Here is a 16448-nt window from a genome sequence, read left to right on the forward strand (position 1 = left end):
AAACGACATGCTACCGTATATACTCAAGTATAAGCCGAGTTTTTCAGCCCACTTTTTGGACTGAAAAAAGCCGCCTCGGCTTATACTCGAGTCAGTGAAAAATTTGCCCGGAATGGAGGAGAAAAAGGGGCGGGGCCATGCCGCTGGGTGACGCTCGTGAATGGCCCGGCACCCCTGTGAGTTTCCCCTCCCTCTGTGTCAGTTTGCCGCGCAGCGCGCACCGCACCATCCCCCCTCCTCACGTTCTAATGTAATGCAGGGCTGTCTTATGATTCCCCTTCCTCCCCCTCCTGCCGCTCTGCAACGATGTCCCACCTCCTCCTTGTTATGGCAAGCAGCCACATAGCGATGTCCCACCTCCTCTGGTACAGTGATCCAATGATAGGAATCACTGTGCCGTGTGGCATAGGAGGCGGGACATCGCTCCCGCGGCTGCACGGGACATCATCATCACAGCGGGACATCAGCATCATGAGGTGAGTGAAGTATTTCATTGAATACAGCGCTAGTTTACTGTTTTTCTTTGAAATAAATATTCAAAAACATTATTGGTATCTATTTTTATTTTTGAAATTTACCGGTAGCTGCTGCATTTCCCACACTAGGCTTATACTCGAGTCAATAACTTTTCCAGTTTTTTGTGGTAAAATTAGGTGCCTCGGCTTATATTCGGGTCGGCCTATACTCGAGTATATACGGTATATGAAATGGAAGAAGGTTGTGTGTGTTTTATGTTTTTTGTTCGTTTTTGTTTGTTTAAAAATTTAAAAATCTTTATAAAAAAAAAACAACAAAAAAAAACGATAAAGCAGCATTTAGATGACAAGCCAGAAATATTTTTGTTAGGCATAATACCGGAAAAGTATGATAAAGGGAATCTATATTTAAAATTACATGTTTTGGCAGTGCCAAGAATTGTATATGCACAGTACTGGAAAAATGAGGAAACATCTACAGATGATGATGTAATTCTTTAAAAAAATAGATTGTGCAGAAATGGACAAACTGACACTAAAATTCAAAGAAGAAAAAGAAGAGTATTTTTGAACATGGGACTTGTTTTACAAAGAGATGTATAGTAGAGATAGAAATTAGGAGAGGGAAAAGTATTACTATATATAAATAAAATGATCCAGACAATACCAAGCACCTATGTATGTAATGTGAAAATATGCAAACTGTTAAAAGAAAGAAAGAAAGAAAGAAAGAAAGAATTCAAGCGTATTGGTGGGACCAGAAAGCCATGCTCAATAAAAAGAGCTGATCTCATTTTGAAATACAGTGTTATCTTGATACAGGTAGTTAATTGCTTCCAGGAGATGCGATGAGTACCAAAAACAATGAGTACCAAACAATATTTTTCTCATAAGGAATAAGTGAGTCACAAGGCATCTGACAATGACAAATTCTGCCTTGTGCGTTGAGTACCAAACAAACTGAGTATAGCATCAAAATGCGTTGAGTACCAAAATCGATAAGTTTCAAAGCAGTTGAATATCAAGGTACCACTGTAGGATACTTTTAGCAGGGGACATTATTCTATGCACATGCAATTATTTTTAGATCTATATGTATATAGATGAGCCGTGGTGGCGCAGTGGTTAGAATGCAGTACTCCAGGCTACTTCTGCTGACTGCCGGCTGCCAGCAGTTCGATTCTGACTGGCTCAAGGTTGACTCAGCCTTCCACCCTTCCGAGGTTGTTGTTGGGGGCAATATCCTGACTCTGTAAACCGCTTGGGGAGGGCTGTAAAGCACTGTGGATCAGTATATAGGTCTAAGTGCTATTGCTCTATCTCCCCTGCAACACTTCCTGATGCCTTTTGTGGCCACTAAAGTCTCTGCCAACTGCACTGACTTTCAATTTCCTGCCAGTGACAGTGGCAAGAAGCACCCAGAAAGCGTAACAAGAGCTAAAAAAGAAATTCCCCTTTACAGGGGAAAATAAAAACAAGAAAGAAATGATATTGTTGCTTGATCCACCCACATGAAGCTGTTCCACCAATTCAGCATTACCACACATAGGTAGGAGCCTCTTCCTACTAAGTCAACCACAAAGCTTCGCTTCCCTGATGTAAACCTACAGGTGGTCTCTTTGAAACATAAAAGGTTTCCCCTGACCAGTTGTGTCTGACTCTAGGAGTCAGTGCTCATCTCCAATTCTTAGCCAAGGGAGCCAGTATTGTCCGAAGACGCTTCTATGGTCATGTGACCATAATGGCTATATGGCAAAGGGGCACAGAATGCTGTTACCTTCCCACCAAAGTGGTACCTATTTATCTACTTGCAGTTGCATGCTTCTGAAATGCTAGGCGGGCAGGAGCTGGAGCAAGGAACGGGAGCTCACTCAAATTATCAACCTTCCGGTTAAGCCCAGCATCTTAACCGCGAGGCCACCCTGCTCCTTCTCTGAAACATACAAGTGCTCTCATCCACATTCCTTCCAGGGATGGGTTCCTATGCCGGTTGGTACTGGTTCGCTGTGCGCATGCCAGCTGCGTATTGCTGGCGCATGCACAGTTGATTAAATATTGTTCTGTGCATGTGCAGAAACATGCTGGCAACAGCGTAAGAGATCAGGGAACCGGTTCGGGGGGGTGGCCAGCCTGGGTCACTGCCGGTTGTGCGATCCAGGCCGCAATTCCACTACCGGTTCAGCCAAACCGGGAGCAACCCATCTCTGATTCCTTCCAAGGGTGAGATTTCAGCTCACTCTGTCCTATGCAAGCAGCCATTTGGCATATGGTGTCATTCAGAGATAGAACCTTAGCTGTCTTTGAAAAAGCATCAGGTTCACATTTTGGTAGCCCTTCAGAGGCAAGGAAAGGCTGCAAGGAGTCCCATCTTTAAAAAACAAGGGAAAAAATTAGAGTCCCCGGGAGGCTGTCCATCAGGTCTAAATCCTAGAGCCCCAGACATACTTTGACTCCTGTCATATTCCCTCTCTCTCAATTCCCCTGGGAACCTCTCCATTAAAGAGAGGTTGGATCTCTCTTTAATGGTTTTCTGCCCATCATTCCTTGCCTGCCTTTGGGGAATAGGTTGACCCCCTTCTCTGTGATAGCCCCTCAAGTACTGGAAGATTGTCATCATCTCACCCCTGGTCCTTCCTTTCATTAAACTAGACCAGGGATGGCTAACCTTTTTGCCATCGCATGCCAAAAGTAGGGGGGAGCGTGGGGCGGGGTCGTGCATTGGCGTGCCCACACCCATAATTCTATGCATGCAACCCCCCCACCCTTCCCTGCTTTTTGCACGCAATGGCCCCTTTTTCCCCTCCCCAGGCTTTCTAGGAAGGCCAGCGCACACATGCGCCTTCCGTGCCCTAACAAATGGCTCCGTGTGCCCCCTGTGCCATAGGTTCGCCATCACGGAACTAGACATATCCAGTTCCCATAGCCGAGGCAAGCGTTTGTTCTGAAACCAATCTTTCTAAAGCCCTTCATGGATTGGGGTTGGGTTACTTATAGGGCTATACGTAGGATTACTTACAGACTGATCTTCTCAGTCTTATCTACCATCCAGCAGAAGAGATGTGCTCTGGGTCCCATCCATGAGAGAGTGCCAAATGGCAGGGCATAGGAAGATGACTTCTACTGCCAGGCCACCTACCCACCCTTTGAAATATCATTCCTTAGAGATCAACTAAAGCAAATAAAAATAAAATAAGAAACATTCTCCTTCCAGAAACCTTATATTAGGGGTGTCAACCTCAAGGCCCGCGGGCCGGATCCAGCACACAGGGTGCTTAGATCTGGCCCACAGGGCCACCCTGGAAACAGCAAAGGACCAGCCCACGGTGCCTCTACCAGTGAACAGAGCTCGGGAGGGCCGCCTTTTCGATGGCAGAGAACTAGCAAAACAAATTAAAACCAAAGGAGAAATGTTTCCCCGTTTGCATTTGAGCATCCAAGAAAGGACAGGAAAGGAGAAAGGGAAAGAGGAAAGACAAGAAGGAAAGATGGGAAGACAGTAAGGAAGAAAAAAAAGAAGGAAAGAGGGGAAGGGAGAAGAAAGGAGAATGAAGAGGGAAGGGAAAAGAAGGAAGGAATGAAGGAAGGAAGGAAGGAAGGAAGGAAGGAAGGAGGAGAGGGAGGGAGGGAGGAAGGAGATTATAATGAGAGGGAGGGAGGGTCTGAGGGAAATCCTGCCTTAGCACTTGGCCACCACAGGTGCCCCTGACATGAGTGAAGTTGAGCTGGCCATGCAACACACACACACACAACCCAAGGTCAAACGCAACCTGATGTGGCCCTCAATGAAATTGAGTTTGACACCCCTGTCTTATATTTTCCATCAAAAGCCTCCAGCATCCTTCTGTTTCACTCACCCACAGTGTCAAAGCAGTGGTGAAATTCAAATTTGTGTCCTACCGGTTCTGTGGGCGTGGCTTTGTGATCATGTGACTGAGTGGGCATGGCTGCACAACTGACTGACACACAATGTAAACGCAGCTGGATTTCACACAAAATGGCCCCTGCCACAAGCAGGAACTTCACAGAGAGCTCAAAAAACAACTATCACACTTTACACAAAAATAACACAAAAGCTGCACAACTGACTCACACACAATGTAAACGCAGCTGGACTTCACACAAAATGGCCCCTGCCACAAGCAGGAACCTCACAGACAATCAGGCACAGCTGATCAGTAGCAAAAAAAACACTTTAAAAAGTTTTTTAAAAGTTCCTACGATCACAGGGCATAGCTGATTGTCGCAGAGCTGATCATCTGAACTTTAAAAAAAAACTTTTAAAAGATTTTTTTTACTACCAGCTTGGGCAAACCAGCCTGAACCTGTAGCATTTCACCCCTCTATCAAAGTCAACACAACAAAACCCCAGTTGAGTCACAATCGAACAGTAGTCTGGTTCAAGGGAAGCTGTGGACATACATCCTGTTCACTAGAATGAACTATTTGACCTGCATTTTTTCATCTTTTTTTAAAATAAAGCCCTCTGAAGCAGTTGGCCACATGCTTTTAAATGGCTCTGATCTATCTTTTCATTTAATTGCCCTCTTGCCATTCAGGTTGAAGAACCAACTGAATCAGGAGGAAGTGAAGGATTTTGTAAAGGAACAAAGGCTTCTTGTGAAGAGAGAGGGAGGTTGAACTCATTTCATCAAAAACACCGAACTGCAAAAACTGCTGCGCACTTTATTCCTCTTTCCTGGGTGACCCTTTGCACGGGACTAGCTCAAGCACGTCTCTTTAAGTGGAAGTTCTAAAATGTGACAAATATTTATCCGTGCAAATCAGCAGAGACTAGATTGCAGAAGACTTTTTTAAACTTTTTATCATGCTTTTAAGGTTTTTTTCTAGCCTAGAAAACAACTTAAATGTTAGCCAAAACTTCTAAGTGGCGCAGTTCTCTCCAAAGCCAGCCATTAAGCGATACAGCTAGCAGTTGTGAATTTCTCTGCACAACTATTTAAAATCACAAACAGCCAAAATATCTCAGGGAGATATTTCCCCGAGCAAGATTCGAACAGCTTGATACAATGGTTAGATTTGGGAGATTCCATTCTATACCATACAATGAATGTATATGTATCTGTGGAGCTGTAGAGGCAGCAGATCTGACTCATATATCATTCAATTGCTGTGTATATAAGGGGGCGAGAGACAAGTACCTTGATTCACATATTAAACATATGGCCCAGTGGGAGGCCCATGTTAAAACAACATACCTCGTGTGTGGCCGGAATAATGAAAACGACATTTAATACAGCACAATTTCTGACTAAAATGGTCTGACTGAGATCGGCAAATGTGGGCCTGATTGGGGTAGATTGCAGGGGTGACAAAGAAATATAATTCCATGTCATTTTATTCTATTTTACATGTTTATGTATTAAATGATTGCATTTTAGCCTAAAATGATTGCATTTTACCCTACTCTCACTTTAAATTGTTTGTTTAGAATTTTATTGGTAATGTGTTTGAACCGGTACGTTGATATGGCCTATAGGCTAATGAAGATAGATAGATAGATAGATAGATAGATAGATAGATAGATAGATAGATAGATAGATAGATAGATAGATAGATAGATAATTAGATAGATGGATAAGGTAGGTAGGTAGGTAGGTAGGTAGGTAGGTAGGTAGGTAGGTAGGTAGGTAGGTAGGTAGGTAGGTAGGTAGGTGAATGGATGAATGGGATTGATAGATGATTAGATAGATAGATAGATAGATAGATAGATAGATAGATGGATGGATGGATGGATGGATGGATGGATGGATGGATGGATGGATGGATGGATGGATGGATGATAGATGGATATGACAGATAGATAGATGGATGGATGATGATAGATGGATATGATTGATTGATTGATAGATGGATGGATGGATGGATGGATGGATGGATGGGTTAGATAGATGGACAAGGTAGATAGATGGATGGATGGATAGATGGATATGATAGATGGATAAGATAGATAGATATGATGGATATGGTAGGTAGATAGATAGATATAGAGATATAGAGAGACAGAGAGAAACAGAAAGCAAAGCTGCAGAAGAAATGCATCCCCCAAACAGACTGCAGAAGATCAACACAAATAACAAATCTTGTTTGTCTGAAAGACATACAATATAATTATAATTCTAATGCTGGAAGCATACCTCATCTATGTTTACAATGCTTGCAATGTATAAAACAATGCTCCTGAACTAAATTGGAGCAGAGAGAGAAATTAATCTGCACCCACCTTTTTGAGAGGCACAGTACTTCTGAACCAGCTATAGTCTGGAGAGATTTTAATCTCTCCCATGATGGTGACAAATTCCAAGGTAAGGAAAACCTGAAATACACAGAGAAAGCATTTCAAGATGAAAAATTCAGCATCGCAGAAAAGACAGAGAAGCAAAAGACTCCTGCATGATAAATATTTCTAATCCTGTCGTTCTGTTATGCTTGCGGTCCAAAATGTTTTGCTTTATAAAAGCAGTGGGAAATGTTTAGAAGAGATGCAGTCAGAGATTAAAACGCAGAAATTTAAAGAGGGAAGTATTCTGATCTATTCTTTAACCCAACAAGGTAGAATTAAAACTCCAAAGAATTTGGGAGCAATCTTTTTCCAGCTAACAAGTTTTATTATAAACTTTCATGACGAAAGCTCTGCCTTTCGACTAAATATGTTAGCCGAGAAAGGTGCAACCATACTCCTGATTCCCCTCCCCCCCACGGCAATCATTCTGGCTAGGGAATTCTGGGAGTTGAAGTCCACCCATCTTAAAATGTTTTTGAGGCTGAGAAATAGTTCCATAGATTAATACAGCTCTCCTTCTAGAGCTCAAGTTGTAAGACCACCTACATTTCTCCTTCTAGCTACAAAATTAAAACGGAGGCAGGCGTGTGTAACAGAAACTGAAATACTGAAGCCCATGGATACACGCCAAGCCTGACTCACCCAACTGCAAGCAGGATGGCACGGTGCAGACTTTAAAAAGGAATCAAAATTTCAGAGGAGCTGCATTGTACCAGGAATTGCACATCTGATGGATTTCCCCAAGATTACAGCTCCATGAGTCACAGAGGATACAGCACCAATTTTCAGGATGTTTCAGGATGTTTTCAAGAATGGGCTGCCTAGGATGACACAAGATCTCCTGACTGGAGCAAGGGGTTGGACTAGATGATGTCCAAGGTCCTTTCCAGCCCTATTAGTCTATGATTACATATTCAGAAATGAACAAAGAATATAGAATCATAGGGATGGAAGGGACCCCAGAGGTCTTAGTATTCCAGTATTTCGAGGCGCTGCCACAAAAAAGAGGAGGGGGGGGTCAACTTATTTTCCAAAGCACCAGAATGCAAGATAAGAAACAAGGGATGGAAACTAATCAAGGAGAGAAGCAACCTGGAATTGAGGAGAAATTTCCTAACAGTGAGGACAATTAACCAGTGGAACATCTTGCCTTCAAAAGTTGTGGTTGCTCCATCACTGGAGGCTTTTAAGAAGACACTGGACAGCCACTGGTCTAAAATGATACAGGATTTTCTGCTTGAGCAGGGGGTTGGACTAGAAGACCTCCAAGGTCCTTTCCAACTCTATTCCTATTGATTTACTTTCTGATTGAACCTCTTGCTCAAGGCAGGAATCCTTTATACCATCCTGGTCAAATGGTTGTGTAGTCCATTTTTGAAAACCTCCAGTGATGGAGCACCCACAATTCTGGGAGGCAAACCGTTGCATTGATTAATTGTTCTCATTGTTGGAAAATTTATCCTTAGTTCTCCTTAGATTTGTTGTGGAGATGCTCTTTTGGATATCTGAAGCTCCAAAAATCCGGTTGTCAGGCCTGCAGCCATCTTTTCTTTTGGCTCTTTGGCCTGCCACACTTTCTATTATTCTACTATGCATTTTCTATTGTGGGGAAATGGGAAGGGGGATTGTATGGAGTTAGATGATATGTAGCCATAACAAAATTCTTTCTAGAAAGCCAAGGTCATCCTTTGCCTTTGCACTTCTGCACCTGACTGGAACCGGATGGGTGGAAGCTGCCACCATGGCAGTAGGAGATTGGACCATGTGATGGACTTATGGGTGTGGGGGGCAAGATCTTGAACTTTCAACTGGATGGAGAAAACCGGGAAGCATTCAAATCCGGGTTTCCCCAGATGTGACAAACATGGCTGTCTTCATAAATTGGAACATTGAGCAATACTTTGCCTCGGACTCTGATTTACTTTTGGATGCTATTTGGAACCCTGACACCGGTTTTGTTTTAAAACTGTGTTACTAAAGCTTAGGAGCCTGCAATGAAAATAATTCAATCACACTGACTACACCTTAGATGTCTCCAGTGCTTGCTTTTTAAGCCCTGCAAATGTTAGTTAGCTTCCCACCTCCACAGAGGGAGAGAATACTTTGAACAAATCCATCTGCTCCAACAGAGATTTCTTTTATTTTTATTTTCTTTTTAAAGGCTTTTTTTTTTACAGTTGGGTATCTTTCATGGCTTTTAGACCTCCCCCAATTCTCCCCATTTCTAAGTAGCTTGGAAAGAAGGTGTATTTTATTGCAACTCACTCAACCCAAGTCTGTTAATCAGCTGGAGAATGTGAATTAAAACACATTTTTTGGGTACAGTCTACTCATCCCCACAAAGGATTTGCACAAGCTATTTAAACGGAGAGCTTAAGCAAGGAACTTAATTCTGCAAGAACGAAACCAACCAACCTTGAATGTCTTTGAATTATAACCAAGACAGAAGTGCAGGGTAAAATCTGAAAGTCAGCGATGGAAGGAAATATCTTAAGACAGCGGAAACGTTCACCAACCTGCAAAAACACAGTAAAACAAATGCCAACAAACCATCGTTATCTGCAGTGCTATTACGGTGAAGAACACGTTTAACTATTTACATTTTCTCCAGAATTCATTGAGTTATGAATCTGGAGACACATCTTGCATCCTGAGATATATTGTGGATACGTGAAATGGCAGTGACTATGTTTACACCTCACCATAAAACATGATGTAGTTTTCCTGTGATTTTCACTGAGTTGGGAGCATTGTATATATTCCTCTGTATTTTCCGTTACATTTTGTCCAGTTCTAGAGAACTCTTGCTAATGTAACTTTAAGGAAGAAGGTTTCCTTTCATTTTCCTTTGTTTTATTTCAGCCCATCAAGTTTTAAGAAAGAACCTATTTACATAGTCCTCAACTGATGACAATTGAGTCCAAAATTTCTGCTACTAAGTGAGACTTTAAGTGAGTTTTGCCCTTTTACGACCTCTCTTGCCACAGTTGTTAATTGAATCACTGTGGTTGATAAGTTAGTAACTCGGTTGTTAAGTGAATCAGGCTTAAGTGAATCATAGCAAAACATAGTCCCGGGACACTGTGACTGTCATAACTATGAGTCAGTTGCCAAACATCTGAATTTTGATCACATGACCATGTGGATGTCACAATGGTCGTCTCTTTTTTCAATGTTGTAATTTTGAACAGTCACTAAATGAACTGTTGTATATCAAGGACTGCCTGTTTTTTCTTCCTTTTCATTCCCCTAATTTTGAATTTTTATTCCTGCACTTCCACTGTTATTTCAATGCCTGCCCAAGTGAATCTTTTCCCCACCATTGCAGAAATTAAATGTCTCAGATGGAGCTGAACTAAGATTGCAAATTACCTGATTAGAAACACACCTGTTTAAAATTCTTCCTGCCTATAACAAAAAGTATTTCTATATCAAACCTAAGGCATGTCACTTTGTTCTGGACTGCTGATTATAGCTCAACCACCTGAACACTGAAATTTTCCCCTCCTTGTTTCTTTTCCTGTCTCCTTTTCTATTTTTATTGAACATTAAAAGAAAATGCATAAAAAGAAAAGAAGGGTAAAGAAAAAGTAAAAAAAAAAAGTAAAATACAGATGAATGAACAAGAGGATTTAGATCTGGTGGTTATCATTTTCTAGTATAATATAGTTTTAAGTAAATGAATGTATCCTATTGGTTAATAGTCCAAAAAGTCACTATTAACCTCTAAACCAGCATTTTTCAAACTTGTCCACTTTAAGATGTGTGAACTTCAACTCCGAGAATTCCCCGGCCAGCCTTCCAAAAGTTGAGGTCCACACATCTTAAAGTAGAGAAGTTTGAAAATTGCTGCCATAAACTAAAAATGAATAGTGAGAGCTATGATCAATCTACTATAAATCACCAGTAATATTATAGTCTTCAATAAAACTAATCCATATTAGTGAAAATTTCTGTTAGACTGGGAAATTAAAATATATACCGTGTTTCTCTGAAAATAAGACAGGGTCTTATTTTCCTTTGACTCCCGAAATAAGCGCTTGGCCTTATTTTCAGGGAGGTCTTATTATTTTTGAGGTGCAGGAGGCGGCGAGCGAGGTCACCTCATGGCTGCTGCTGTGTTGCAATATTTTCAGGGAGGGCTTATTTTAGTGCATGTGCTCAAAAGCCCCATTGGGCTTATTGTCCGGGAAGGTCTTATTTTCAGGTAAACAGCATACTCATAGAAGCGCATAAGAAACACACATTTTGGAGGGAGGACGAATGTTGTATTCTAGGAATTGATTCTAGTTTGAACTGAATTTTGAGCTAGATTTGTTTTTAAGGTATGAAGTCATTCCAAACATGGAAGCATCTTCCCACATTTAATCATTCTTCTGTTAAAGAAACCAAGCAACCTTTCCAGGAAAAAGCAGAGAATACAGTGCTGCATTGTTGCAGCAACACACAAAGCTTATTCAGTACACTCTGAAAGGGATCAATGATTTATCAAAAGGCCCTCTGACATTTCTAATGATTTTCTCCCCTGTGAACTGTCTTACTGATTTTGAGCTTGCTTATGTTCAAAAACGTATTAAAAGCTTGTATCAAAGTGCTGCATGCAGAAAGGTATACCAAGAACTAGAAACAGCCTGTCAATGTTAGCCTTCAACAATCACAGAATTTAAAATAAAGCATCGTTGCCTTTTGGCCCTGACTGCAATTGCTGCTAATTTCTTTAACAATTGATGGGCAAATCTAACCACTGTAAGTCATAAACTATTTTCATTGTTTAGTGTTGTGTGAAACCAAACATGGTGGCTTTTTCAATACATTGTGATTTAGTACAAGATGTAGAACTTGCTAGACAATTAGGGAAACGAGCTTGTAATCTTTATTGAACCATTAAGAATCTTTAGATATCACTATATATCAGTGTACTAAATTAGAGCTTAGGATACCTTAAGGAAATCTGTTTTGAAATATTCAGTACAGTTAATGATTGGGCCTTTCCTTTGATCCTCTAGCTTTGGCCATAAATCTTCCATGATCATCCAAGCATGGAGAACCGTCTCATTTGGCAGTAAATTATATAAGAGTAACATTTATGAATAAAAGGACTATCTCCAGTTTGTATCAAAGAGCTCCCTCCATTCCATCTCTTGCTACAGTTTGCTTATAAAGCTTATAATGCCTAAAGCTGCTACCTATTTAAAAGATAGTTTGAATTCATTTACCTACATATTCCATATTAAAAAGTATTCAACAGTCAAGACACATTCCAAATATTTTCAATCCACAAAGAATGGCGTAGAGCACCACTAACAGACATTGTAGCTTTTGCACTTAGGCTTAAAATGAATGAGCTGGAAGGAACCTTGGAGGTCTTCTAGTCCAGCCCCCTGCTCAAGCAGGAGGGACTACAAGTCCTTATCAGTTTCAATGTGTTATACTGAGCTACACACACACAGATACACACAAAGCAGAGAGACATCGACCAACAAAATCAGAGAGGAATGAAATAAACAAAAAGATATACAGCAATACATGTATTTACCTAACAAATCTCTACTTAAAAGCATGCCTAATTTCATAAACTCCTTCCCACAAGACTGTTCTTCGAAGCAATTTACAATAAAAATTAAAATACACGCATAAACACTTATATTATATTGTAAAATAACTCATGGGGATGGAATGATGCAAGCAAAACAGAACTATTCATTTGAAGAGACACACAAAAAGCTTGGATAGAAGAGAAAAATTCAACAGGTGCCTTAGAATTGTGATCGAAGGTGTTATATGAAAATTTGCAAAAAGAGAATTAGTAGTCATTGGAGACACCACAGAGCACTTCTCCAAGGAGCAACCACAGGTATCTCTCGGTAACTCTTGACATGCCCAAGAAGCCCCTTACCGAGGGTCTGCATCAGGAAGGTTGATCTTCATTTATCCTGAAGATTAATAAACTCAAGATAGAAGCTGTGAATGCATCCCATATAAAACAGGCAAAGTTTCAATGGTGTGGCCAGAGGTCCATCATAAGCAAAACTCTGAATTATGGCCAAATAAACAGCCAGCACATTTACTTCGGAAAACGTACTGCAGATACACAACAAATTAACAGCCTTATTCCACACCAGACAAAATTTGAGACCCACATGAAGCACATGGGAATAAATGCAATGTGAGGCTACTACAACATACTTTCCCTAGTACAAGAAAAAGTATAATTGTTGGCATGCCATTTGAAATGGATAATCAGTCCCTTAGGTCTCCAATGAAAACTACAGGATTCTCTTACAACTTTCCCTTTTATGAAATACAAACAGACTTTGCAGGAATCATTTCCTTCTCCATGTTAAAGGAGCATTTGATCTCTTATTCGCATACCAAGACAATTGCCCAAGATTTATTTAATTGCAACACAACTTGATTCCTACAGATCTTTTCAGGATAACCAGGAATAAGTTTAAACATGCACTTTTCCATAACAACACATCTCATACTACATGTCCAGCAGGCTGAAACCCAAACCCAGTTATTATTACACCACAAGGAGGGCCCAGATTGTTGGGGGCAAGAGGCTGACTCTGTAAATCACTTAGAGAGGGCTTGAAGCACTGTGAAGTGGTATATAAGTTTAAGTGCTATTGCTACTGCCCTTCCTTCCTTCCTGTTAGCATGCAGTATTGCAGGTTAACTCTGCCCACAGTCAGGAGCTGGATCCTGACTGGCTCAAGGTTGATTCAGCCTTCCATCCTTCCAAAGTGGGCAAAATGAGGACCTAGATTGTTGGGGACAAGAGGCTGACTCTGTAAACCGCTAGGAGAGGTCTGTAAAGCACTGTGAAGCGGTATATAAGTCTAAGTGCTATTGCTATCGGGTCTTCTGGACACAGTTCTTTGCTTCAAAACTAAAGGCATATCTTAAAAGTTTTTGAGAGAAGACAAGGACAATAGAACTAGGATTAATGAGAGAAAAATTAGCTGAGAATAAGTCCCAGGCCCGGTGAGGAAACAGATGTGGTCCTGTAGCATTCATTATGCAGGTAGTCCTCGACTTACAATAGTTTGTTTAGTAACTGTTCGAAGTTACAGCGGCACTGAATCCCCATGATCACATTATCAAAATTCATGCACTTGGCAACTGATTCATACTTATGACCATTGCAGTGTCCCAGGGTCATATCTTCTTTTGCGACAAGCAAAGCCAATGGGGAAGTCAGATTTCCCTTAACAACCATGTTACTACATAAACAACTGCAGCGATTCACTTAACAACCGTGGCAAGAAAAAGTCGTAAAATGGAGCAAAACTCACCTAACCAATGTTTCACTCAGCAACAGAAATGTTGGGATCAATTGTGATTGTAAGTTGAAGATGACCTGTGTTTATTATACTTCTCTATCATTCTATTCCCCCCCCCACAAAAAACCCCTCCTAGAATAATATATAAGAAAAGACTTTAAATTAAGACCGTCTTGGAACTGAAAACTCTTAAAAACAATACATTGTATTTATCATTTGGAATTAGGGAGTTGGAAATGATCTTCGAGGCCCCTAAATCCAACCCCTGTTCTGTGCAGGAATCCAAGCAAAAGGATCTTTAATTGCTGTCTTTGCAGTCTCTGCCTGAACACCTGCAGAAAAGTGATACTCTCTATTATTTGTTTATGGAAGTTATTCAATTTGTAACACCACCCAATTCCCAGCAAAAAAAAAAAAACTCGAAAAACACAAGAACCACAAAAGAATGTTTTTTAAAAAAACCTTCACTGGGTTTCCGCCTCCAAACAGCTCTCAAGTGAGGAAGCCTTTCGCAACATCTAACCGAAATGGCATTCCTTCAACCCGAATCCAGGGTTTTGTGCATCCAGCCCTTTGCAACGGAATAATCATGGTCTGCATGAAATATGCACCAGAGCAATGCACCCTTAATTAAAATTGAAGCCCCGTTTTTCTTTATCGTTAAAGTGGATCAGGTTGTGTTGGAATTGGGAAGGAAACAAAAGCAGAAATAAAATGCTTAAAAAGGGACGTAAATAAACAAAGTGAGACACTCATCTTCCTGCTCCCTCCTCGCCTTCTAGCCCTTCCCTTTCCGTCTTGGTGGGCAGAGCTCCCTTCCACTCACATCTCCTTCCACCTAGGGTCCCCCGTCCTCCCTCCATTATAATTACACAACTGCACAACTTTCACACCAGCAGCCTGGTAGAGATTTTAGATTGAGGAGCCATTCGTGTTATCTTTAACAACAGCCCTGCAAGGTAGACCTGCCTGGGAGCAGGTGGCCCAGCATGCCTTTCTAATGAGGCTGGGGGGGTGGGGGGGGGAGTTCTCAATGCAATTCCCACCATTCCTTCCCCAGGTCAGTTGCCCTCCCCCTCCCCGCGCCCACTCCTTTTTAACAGCCCCAACTCAACCCAAGAAGCTTGGGGACAATAGGACATCCCCCCACCTCACCCTCAGCCCTTTCTTTTACCCCAGCTCCATGTATTCAGGGTCCCGCTACGGTCCGCGCCAAACCCGGTTCCTCAATGCGGGCAAGCAACATGCAAAGCCCCGGGCTCACCAGGCGTGGGCCGGCCGTGCGGACGCGAGGGAGGACTTACGGTCGCCCCCCTCCAGCCATCAAAATGGTACCGTCCCCCCCTCGCTCGGCGAGCCCTAAAGCAGCCCGACGCTTCAGCGGCCCCGCCTCCCCAGTGGGCGGGGAAGCCCGGCGGCACGCCGATCTCTGACGTCACGCCGAAAAAAGGGGACGGGCTTCCAAGTGGAAGCGGATTCGCTGAGGGAGCTCGGACAGAGTCTGAAGAAGAGGATGCGCGGGGCCACGTGATGGGGCGGGACAGCATCTCTGTCCCGTCAATGCGGAAGTACAGTAGTTCTCCATCGCCTAATAAGAGATTTCTCTATTGCCCCCTTCCTACGAGGAGGATTTACATTTCTTATTCATTTTGCATAATTCTGCCCGTATTACCTATTCAGTACCCCATTCAAAGATTTATAGCTCTCAAACATTGAAATATGCCCCTCACCAGAAACGTTGAACTACAACTCCCAGAATCCCCAGGAAGCATGGGATTGTGGGAATCAGTTGCAGTCTTTTGCATCTGGAGAGCTCTAGATTGCGGGTGGCTCCTGCTAGGAATTTCAGCCCAGTGCTGAAGGGTGTAAAAGCATGTTTGCTGACATTAGGACTGAACCAAGGATGCTTTAAGTATTTGCTTAGAGATAAATATGGAAGAAGAGATCGTTTGGTGTATTTTAAGAGATGGTAATGAGTTACTAAAATTGTTTATACTTGTTGTGATGAAGGTGGGATGTCACTATTTTTATTTTTTTCTATTTTTTATCCACATTCTATTGTTTCTTTTAATTTTTCGTTTGTAGTATTTTGTACTATTCCAAATGGTAACCTTTAATAAAAATTAGTATAAAAAGTACAACTGTGCTTTTTAAACTACTTGTTTTAAGATTGCTCTATCAAAGCAGCCTGTTGGTTTGACTGCTAGAATGTTGCAGAATGTACCATGCTGAAATTCGTTTTATATTGAATTTTGTTCTCCCAATATATTCTATTCCAGTTTGTCTGTTCTGAAAGCTGGACATTGCCTGCCATCCAGAGGTGAAGGTTAGTATTTACTGACAGAGATATAAACTGCTTTTTATACATCAGAAATAAATTAG

General features: G+C 41.6%; 1 protein-coding gene across 6 annotated transcripts in view; it reads right to left on the reverse strand.

Annotated features, from left to right (window-relative positions):
* SPG21 (SPG21 abhydrolase domain containing, maspardin) overlaps positions 1 to 15474 on the reverse strand; it is a 34964-nt gene extending 19490 nt beyond the window's left edge. Inside the window, exons 1-4 of one of the 6 annotated variants that reach the window (XM_032233013.1) lie at positions 15241 to 15473; positions 9193 to 9293; positions 7420 to 7598; positions 6718 to 6810 (exon numbers count right to left, since the gene is read on the reverse strand). In XM_032233013.1, the coding sequence (XP_032088904.1) occupies positions 6718 to 6780 (63 nt within the window). In that variant the 5' untranslated portion in view covers positions 6781 to 6810; positions 7420 to 7598; positions 9193 to 9293; positions 15241 to 15473. Of the gene's footprint in view, positions 1 to 6717; positions 6811 to 7419; positions 7599 to 9192; positions 9294 to 14528; positions 14683 to 15240 lie in introns of those variants that run through there. The other 5 variants (XM_032233018.1, XM_032233014.1, XM_032233012.1 and 2 more) reach the window with 5 other exon arrangements.
* Positions 15475 to 16448: the final 974 nt, after the last annotated feature.

Source organism: Thamnophis elegans, chromosome 16 (genome assembly GCF_009769535.1).
Source record: "Thamnophis elegans isolate rThaEle1 chromosome 16, rThaEle1.pri, whole genome shotgun sequence".
Classification (NCBI taxonomy): domain Eukaryota; kingdom Metazoa; phylum Chordata; class Lepidosauria; order Squamata; family Colubridae; genus Thamnophis; species Thamnophis elegans.